The sequence below is a fragment of the Gastrolobium bilobum genome, unplaced genomic scaffold (genome assembly GCF_033153095.1).
Source record: "Gastrolobium bilobum isolate Gb01-03AN ecotype WA unplaced genomic scaffold, APGP_CSIRO_Gbil_v1 utg39360, whole genome shotgun sequence".
Taxonomy (NCBI): domain Eukaryota; kingdom Viridiplantae; phylum Streptophyta; class Magnoliopsida; order Fabales; family Fabaceae; genus Gastrolobium; species Gastrolobium bilobum.
Window position 1 is genome coordinate 16992 of NW_026896693.1, and position 9048 is coordinate 26039.

Sequence of the window (9048 nt, forward strand, 5' to 3'; positions counted from 1 at the left end):
GAATGATGAAGCTAAGAAGTTACCATAGTATTGCATCTCTCCCATGCGCCAACGAAAGGATCATTTTTATCTCATTTCTTGATACTTTCATCAACAAAACCAAGTTTGTTCTTGGATAAAAGTGCCATGCGCATTGATCTTTCCATGTGTGAAAATTCTTTCCATTCATTGGATGAGACATCAAGATTAGTGATGGACTTTCGTTAGGATGCAAATAGTAAGGGTTGGATTCTGGTGCTACATTTTGAGTTAGAGTTGTTGTTGGTGCTACATTCTGAGTTGGATCTGCCATTTTCTCGAGGAATTGTTCAAAAGATTGAAGATGAGAAACTTTGAACAAAGATTAAAGAAAGTTTAAAGAAAGATTAAAGAAGAAGAAGAAGGGTGTGGATACCAGAGCTCTAGATGAGCTCTGATACCATATTACAATTGATAGAAAATGAAGAATGAGTTAATTGTATTGTAAAGACAGATAGCTGATATATATACATGAATCAAAAATTATATGGCGTAACAGAATCAGTAAGTATATGGCGTAATAGAAAGCTAACTAACTAACTAACTGTAGTAGAATATGAACTTATTAGTAATTACAAGTAATCTACACATGCTGATATATATTAACAATAACAGTAAAAAGAAGTCATAGAAGAACTCATGTATCTCGAAAACTCATAAATAAATAAAAAAAGAAAAATGATGATGATTATAGACTAAAATGCAAAACTAAAAAGTATTGATCAAAACCTCCTATTCAGTAAGTGGTGATGATATTTTCCACGAGAAGCCATCAATGTTAGAATGGATTTTTTCATGTGTAAATTTTACATGATAAGTTATATTTATCTTTTTTCTTACAAATATTAAATAGGTGAAATTTATCAATATTTATAGAAAAAGATATAACATAGAATTTAGATGTGACATTAATATTTAAATTTTTCATGGAAGAATATTCATTTATGTAGTTATGGGAGTTTTGGGGTTACTTTTGAATAACAATGACACTGAAAGGGTAAAACACAAATCTTACTTCTAATATAAAGTGTTATAGGCCCAGCCTTAGTATTCATGTTCTAGAAGGCTCAATTAAGGCAAACAACACAAAGAGAAATAAGGAAAGATTTTCAAAAGATATTAGCCATATTATATTTTTAGCAGATCAAGAATTGGACCTCAAAATACATAAAAAGTCCAAAATCTCACTACTCAGGCAAAACCTACTGTTACGATCTAGTATATCGAGATGTCCAATCATAGGTTGGTATTTTAATATAAGATCTGTTTGTCCTCTCCATGTACCTATAGGGGAGGTACCCTAGAGATCAGCGAATCACCGTGCATAATATTATAAACGACATAGTCAAGGCATGGGGTATGCACAACAACAAGTTAAGAAAGATGATTTAGAGTGTGTACCTTATTGGTTTAATCCGTTATTTATAGATGAGTTACCTGGCAAGAGTTGTGAGTTATATTTCTGCATCTTAATTTTTTTCTCTTTCAAATATTAGGATCACACTAGCCTTCTGCAGAGGCCTTCCAAACACTTGCCCAGATCGTTGGCTCTGATACCACTGTTGGGAAATTCGTTCCCTCAAACTCCAATGTCAAGCGGGTCCAGGGGAAGCCCGTGGCGGGGAGCCACCACCAATGAGCTAAGGCTACACCAACCGTAGCAAATGGGGCCGACACCACATCTTAACCCAAAACCTTAAGGCCGTAGGTTTATGGGTCTTTCACACTTATATGGTCATCACTTGGTCTATGTCTAGTCTATGTGGTACTTCTTTACAACTCATACTTGATTATTTCCAACATCCTCCCTCAAGTGTGAGGCCCAATATCATTCTTCCCCTAAGGGCAACTTCTGCGGAAGTCCTTTTTTTTTTTTCTCTTTCAAATATTAGGGTCACACTAGCCTTCTGCAGAGGCCTTCCAAACACTTTCCCAGATCGTTGGCTCTGATACCACTGTTGGGAATGGAACGAGGGAGCCCAAAACCCTTTGCAAAGGGTACATCCACCAATGGGCCAAATGACAAACCATAATAAGCGGGCCGACACCACATCTTAACCCAAAACCTTAAGGCCGTAGGTTTATGGGTCTTTCACACTTATATGGTCATCACTTGGTCTATGTCTAGTCTATGTGGTACTTCTTTACAACTCATACTTGATTATTTCCAACAATTAAGAGTCCAATTGTTGATCCATTGCTGTCGTAGTAGGATTAGTATAATTAAGGAATATTTTCTTAATTTTCTCGTAACTGTTAGCCCTATTTGGACCTTCTAGAATATGAGCTTTTGTCAGGTCCATAATAACTACAGATATACACATTTACTTTCTTTATTAACTGTCACTGTACACACCTACTAGTGCACGTTGACTTATTTAGGTTGAAGGAATTCCCGCTATAAATAGCTAGGAGAGTTCATAGATTCAAGAATCCTAGACTAGATATCTCGATCCTTTGTCCATTGCACTAATTAATATGCACCCTCATCAGGATGGTTGGTAAGACGTCCCTATCTTGTGGTGCCGTAGCACACCATTGCTCATGGGAGTTTTTCAGCTTCTTGCAATTTTTAATTCTTTATAATAATAAGTATTTGCTATGATTAAGATGTGGAGAGATTCCAACAAAAGGCCATTTATATTTAATATGATGATAAATATGCCTACTATGTCGAAATTGTAAGTCTTTTTTCACCCTTTTCAGAAGCATATAATATTTTTTAATTACTAGTTTATTATATATAAAAAATTATTTGAATCTTTTCTAGTTATTTTGTCATGTTTTTTCCCCATCTTATAAGAGAGAAAAACATAAAAATAATTATAAGAATTTGTTTTTATTGTTTACGTAGTATGTGTTAAATTTATTTTTATGCATTTTTTTTTGGTAAATATTTTTATGCATTTTTTTTTTCAATAAGAAGAAACATACAAAGATTCAAATAAAAAACTACTTATTTTCCGTCGCTCTTTTTCATTAAATTCGTTAAGTGACAGAAACATAGGTAAAACTCTAATCAAATAATACAAATTAATGCATAATGGCAACTATCTATGCATCTAGCTGCAATCACGGGAATGGAGTGGAAGACAAATTGAAATAATCAAAACAACGTATGCTTCTTCTTGAGTATTTGCCGACTAAGTAGTTCTTTACTAAAAAATAAAATAAAATTAGATTAAGATATATTAACTCAAGGATTTGTTTTTTCTGCAGTTACTGCCGATAAGTTATCCGCAGTAAGCTCAATCCGATGCCGTTTTGGGATGAATATCATAGTATTTTTGTAATTTTAATTTATTTCAGGATTATTATAATATTTATAATTATAATTTTATAATCTTTCAATCCCAAAACGACGTCGTTTTGGAAGTAAATGCAGATAATTTATCTGCATTAACTGTAGAAATATTTTTCTGTTAACCAAAACGGCATTTCCTTCTCTTAAAAATATTATAATTTTTCTTTCAAATCTTAAAATAAATCTTAAAATAATATCGTTTTGGGTAAAATAATAATATTTTTATGGCTCATTTTTTCTGCAGTTACTGTAGATAAGTTATCTGCAGTAAGCTTAATACGACGTCGTTTTGGGTGGAAATCAAGATATTTTTATAATCTTAATTTATTTCAGGGTTATTATAGTCTTTATAATTATAATTTTTTAATATTTCAATACCAAAATGACATCGTTTTAGGAGTAACTGCAGAAATATTTTTTTGTACTTTTATTTCATATTAAAAAAATATTGAACTCATAAACAATAAAAGAATAAATAAAATAAATATAATTAACTATATTATTTTTCTTCACATGTCTTTTCTCCTCTCCCTCTTCCTCTTTATTTATATATATTATTGGAGGGGATATTATGTCTATCATTTTTCATATCTACTCTACATACCCATCTCTGATAGGGGTATAAATGGGTTAGGCCGACCTACAAGCCTCACCTATAATATGTCAGATTTGGCCAATTACATATAGTCAAATAGAACAAGTTTAGACTTTTAAAAAATCTATTTAAAAGTAGGCCGTAGATTCTTTTTTACATGTCGGACCTATAAACTTACAGGCCGGCCTATATTATATTGTTTATTTTAAATAAAATAAATAAAATTATTATTTTAATAATTTTTAATAATAAAATAATACTATTTTAATTATTGAATGTTTAATAGGCTTAAATAAGCTAAAAGGCCTAGCCTAGGCTTTTGTTTTTTAAATATAAGTTAGGGCAGACTTATAATTTAGGCCTACGCAAGACTAGCAGGTCAAGTAAGACCTACAATATTTTATATAGGCCTAGGCTATTTAAGCTAAAACCTAGTCCAGTCTATATACACACCTATGCCCCAATAGCATTAAGATCAAATCTAAAGAGGAGAGAGAAGAGTTGAAAGTCAATTGAGATTAAGATTCTGATCTAACTACATTGAATAGGACTAGACACAAAATCTAACTACATTGAATAGGAGTAGACACAAAAAATATCCTATTCCACACACACACACACACACATATATATATATATAGGGTTCGCTTTTTCTGCAGTTACTGCAGATAAGTTATATGCAGTAAGCCCAATACGACATCGTTTTGGGGCGAAAATTACGGTATTTTTATAATTTTAATTTATTTCAGGGTTATAATAGTCTTTATATTTATAATTTTTTAAGATTTCAATACCAAAACGACGTTGTTTTGAGAAAAATCCAGATAATTTATCTGTGCAAAAATATTCTTTCCATATATATATATAGGGAAAAATATTTCTCAAGCTGCTTGAGATAAGTTTATCTCCGGCCACCTAAAACTACGTCGTTTTGATTATTTATTTCCTTATATTAATTGATTCATCTTTGTACGATTATGATTTAGTAGGCGGAGATAACATTGTCTCAAGCAGCTTGAGAAACGATAAGCCCATATATATATGGCTTTAGTTTAATGTTTCTACAGTGAATGTAGATAAGTTATCTACATTTGCTCCCAAAATGATGTCGTTTTGGATTGAAAAATTAAAAAATTATAATGAAAAAGACTATTATAACACTGAAATAAATTATAATTACAAAAGTACCTTAATTTTTGTCTCAAAAAGACGTCGTCTTTGGCTCAATATAGATAAGTTATCTACTGTATATATAGGGATTAATTTTTTTTCTTTTAAACGATATAAAATTATGTCATTTTAGTTAAAATTAATGTGTTTTATAATAAGAAAAACATAAATCTTGTGAAAGAAAATAAAAGGTTTTTTTAATTTAAATATTAAATAAAAGATAATAGTTTAACTAAAATGATTGTTCTTTTGTAAGTGACAAATATTTTTTTCCATATGCAGAAGATTATTTGACATCGATGTCAGAAAAAAGTGAAATAACAAAAAAGTATGACCAAACAAACGTGACATCCTCGACTCAAACATAATGCCACCATTTTCCTGTGTCTCCCTTCCATTGGCGACCTTCGCTGAGGCCATACCCACTTGATTGAGATCATCGTCCTTTATTATTTATTATATTGACAACCCAACAACATCAACGTCAACCATATCTTCCATCGCCAATTTCCATTCTCAACCTTTGTTATTATTTATGCTACCAAAAATGATGCGATTCCACTTCACCAGAGTCTCTCTCTTTGCTTCCAAAGCCTCACATTTTCCTCTCACCCCAATTTCCATTTCCATTTCCACAGCAATTCCCAACCCCACCAGGCTCAGATCACAAATGGGTTCTTACTCCACTTCTTCTTCTTCCTCTTCCTCTTCCAAGCTCTTGTTCCGCCAGCTTTTCGAGATGGAATCTTCCACCTACACATACCTTCTTGCTGATGCTTCACACCCTGACAAACCAGCACTCGTGAGTTTTTCCACACTTGTTGTTTTCCAATTGGATTATCACTGAAAATCTCTGAAACTTACATGTTGTACAGAAAGTTGGTTGAATATAAAAATCTAATTTTGATGCTTGTGTTTGAATATTTGTGGGAAATTTTGATGTGGGTGGGAAGCAATTGTTGGATTGGATGATGAGTTTTTTCTGTTTTGGTTATTGATGGTAAATTTTATAACAAAATTCAGTTGATTGACCCTGTGGATAAGACAGTCGATAGAGACTTATCTCTAATTCAAGAACTGGGGTTGAAGCTTGTGTATGCCATGAACACACATGTACATGCAGATCATGTCACTGGGACTGGCCTCATCAAGGTGTGCAGCTGCTGAATTTGTTCTTCCCCCCCTTTTTTTTATCCTTACAGCTGCTATTGTTCCTTTAACTTGTAAATATTCGTGAAAATGTTTCAGTGAGCAAGAAATGGTGTATACAACTTAATTTAATTTAAAGTATATTGCAATCTTAATCTACTTAATGATTCAAGAGTAGTTACCCCTTACTTGCTCATTTCAAATAAGTCTTTTCACTAATAATTGTAATTACGTTGCTGTGCTAGTAACTTTGTGTGTTTTTGTTATCCACTTACTTCGTATAGAGCAAAGTTCCTGATGTAAAGTCTGTTATTTCAAAAGCAAGTGGTGCAACAGCAGATCTTTATGTGGAGCCAGGCGATAAAGTCCGTTTTGGTGATCTTTTTCTAGAGGTAAGTCTGCAGCAGCATGCCTATTTTGATGTTGCTGCATATCAACCTGAGTTCTTTCCTAATGACGGCGATTATCAAAGATACCTTACATTTCATTAAGTTTTAGATAAGGGAATGAGTGGTTCTATACATGCGGCTTGGACTGTCCATTTCTTGATAGTATTTGATAAATTTTAATGATGGGTCTAGAAAAATCTAAATAGGAAGACAATAATAACATATAATTAGATGCAGCTTCTAGTATTACAACATCATTTAAGATATGACTACCATATTTCTAGATAATAAGAACTCTGATTAGTCAAGCACGTTGATAGATTAAATATATGTCTTTAGTTGCAGCTTAATCTTAAACAATATAGTGATAGTGTTAAAAGCTGGCTTGTTATGGCTGAAATCTTGTGCAGAGAAATGAAAGAGGCCAATCAAGGATGACTTCACCTTATTTTTACTATAGATGAAATGTAGATATATATTTTTTTAATGACACTGACTTCTCATATTCTTGGGATATTAAAAAGAATGATCCAGGCAAAGAATCAGTACTCCCTTTTTCAGGGTCCCTCTTTTGCCTTTTTATTTATTTGTCAAGTGCTTCTTATTTTCTCTTGTGCATGGGTGTGGATGGCTCATGTAATGGTTTGTTGTTCATCTCTACTCTGTAATATATATTATTGTCTTTACCTCTTTAGGTTCGTGCGACTCCTGGTCATACCTTGGGTTGCATTACCTATGTTACAGGAGATACACCTGATCAACCTCAACCTAGGATGGCATTCACAGGAGATGCTATATTAATACGTGGATGTGGGAGGACAGACTTTCAGGTATATACTCTTTTCCTTTTCTTTTCTTTTATAATTACTTGCTTCACAGGGTATTCAAAGTTGTACTTAAACAAAAGGTTATGCTGCCTCAATTTTATTGAATAATATGGGGCTAAGTTTTGGTCTTAGTGGATATGTTCTAATATCATCTCAAAATTATTAATTGGTATCGAATTCTCACTAATTATTATACAGGGTGGGAGTTCAGAGCAGCTTTACAAATCAATCCATTCACAGGCATGAACTTGACAGTGATTGTGCATTATGTTAAAACAGAAACTTAGAGAAGTAGACAATGAACTAAAATAGATAAGATATTTCTGGTTTTTTTAAATTTGGGGATTAATAATTAATTACTAACTCGCATCTTATTTGGAAACAGATTTTTACACTGCCCAAGGATACATTAATCTATCCAGCTCATGACTACAAAGGATTCACAGTAAGGAGACCCTAAAGCTTTTTGCTTGCTAAATATGTTAAGAGAGTTGCTTATACAAATTACTGATTTTAGGTAAGCACTGTTGGGGAGGAGCTGCAATACAATCCACGCTTAACGAAGGATGAGGTAATCTTTGATGATATCCATATTTTATGACCTAAATCCATGAAATGAAACTTATGGTGGTTATGAGAAAAGACATTTTCAGAGACCATAATGTGAGATTATACATGTGATTGTGATTTAGAATGCTTAAAGTAGAATACTTCACGGGGAACAAAGCTCTTGACAAATATAAAAGAAAGAACATTAGATTAGTTCTGGATTGGTAGATAGAACTTGGTCCTATTGATAGCAAGTCTATATTTAGTATACATGCAGGTGGTCTCGACCCTAAATGACAATTTCTCAGCATTGTTAAGAGGGAAACATGCTTAGTATTAGGTGTTTGTCTTTCATTCATTCAGCTATCTGCTAGGAGATGCTATTTGGTCAAATATGTTCATGGAATGTGAAGGAGGCATTTTATCCTTTTCTTTTATTTCTGGATGTTCTATAAAAGTAGACCTTTTAATTGTGATGAGAGAATTTGGATTTATAACAACTAACTAAAAAAAAGTTTGAACATGTGGAAATTCCATTTGTATTCTACTGTTGGTTAGCCCCAACTCATGAAGTATCTTACAATTGAAAATTTTGGTACCTCTTTTTCAGGAAACTTTCAAGAACATCATGGCAAGTAAGTGCTAGCTTAATTTTATAAAAGCTTAGTCAAATTTATTTATTTTTACACTCATCCATATTTGCAATCAAGTTCTGGGAAAGACAACTGCTAATGGTACATTCGGTTTGTGCAACAGATCTTAACCTGTCATATCCAAAACTGATCGACATAGCTGTCCCAGCTAATATTGTTTGTGGAGTCCAATCCAAAGCAAGCTGAACTTTTATAGGCCTTATCTGAGAACATAGTGATGTTATTCACCACGAAGACCTTGCAAGTAAAGAAAAAAAAAAGTGTTGACTGCCCTTTGAGTTGAAGAGAAATATGCTAGTTGTAAACAAATAAAATGATGATTGTGGGCCGCAACATAATCTGTAATTAGATTCCAGTTATTATGCGATGGAACTCAGAAAAATTATAACAATGA

The 9048-nt window shown here is 32.7% G+C and overlaps 1 protein-coding gene across 2 annotated transcripts; it reads left to right on the forward strand.

Annotated features, from left to right (window-relative positions):
* The first annotated feature begins 5456 nt into the window (after positions 1–5456).
* Positions 5457–9048, forward strand: LOC133301452 (persulfide dioxygenase ETHE1 homolog, mitochondrial). Of its 2 annotated transcripts, XM_061501078.1 has the most exons (9): positions 5460–5889; positions 6111–6239; positions 6521–6628; positions 7321–7455; positions 7651–7692; positions 7838–7897; positions 7970–8023; positions 8612–8636; positions 8758–9048. In XM_061501078.1, the coding sequence occupies exons 1-9, from the start codon at positions 5623–5625 to the stop codon at positions 8838–8840; spliced, it is 903 nt and encodes a 300-aa protein (XP_061357062.1). In that variant the 5' UTR covers positions 5460–5622; the 3' UTR covers positions 8841–9048. The 2 variants fall into 2 exon arrangements, with proteins under 2 accessions (XP_061357063.1, XP_061357062.1); XM_061501079.1 differs by lacking the exon at positions 7651–7692 and having other exon boundaries at positions 5457–5889.

Bases quoted from the DNA above. Each gene is read 5' to 3' on its own strand.
- LOC133301452 (XM_061501078.1), top strand. From the start codon at position 5,623: ATGCTACCAAAAATGATGCGATTCCACTTCACCAGAGTCTCTCTCTTT. The intron at 7,898-7,969 runs GTAAGGAGACCC...TACTGATTTTAG, and splicing joins ATGACTACAAAGGATTCACA to GTAAGCACTGTTGGGGAGGA. The intron at 8,024-8,611 runs GTAATCTTTGAT...CCTCTTTTTCAG, and splicing joins CACGCTTAACGAAGGATGAG to GAAACTTTCAAGAACATCAT.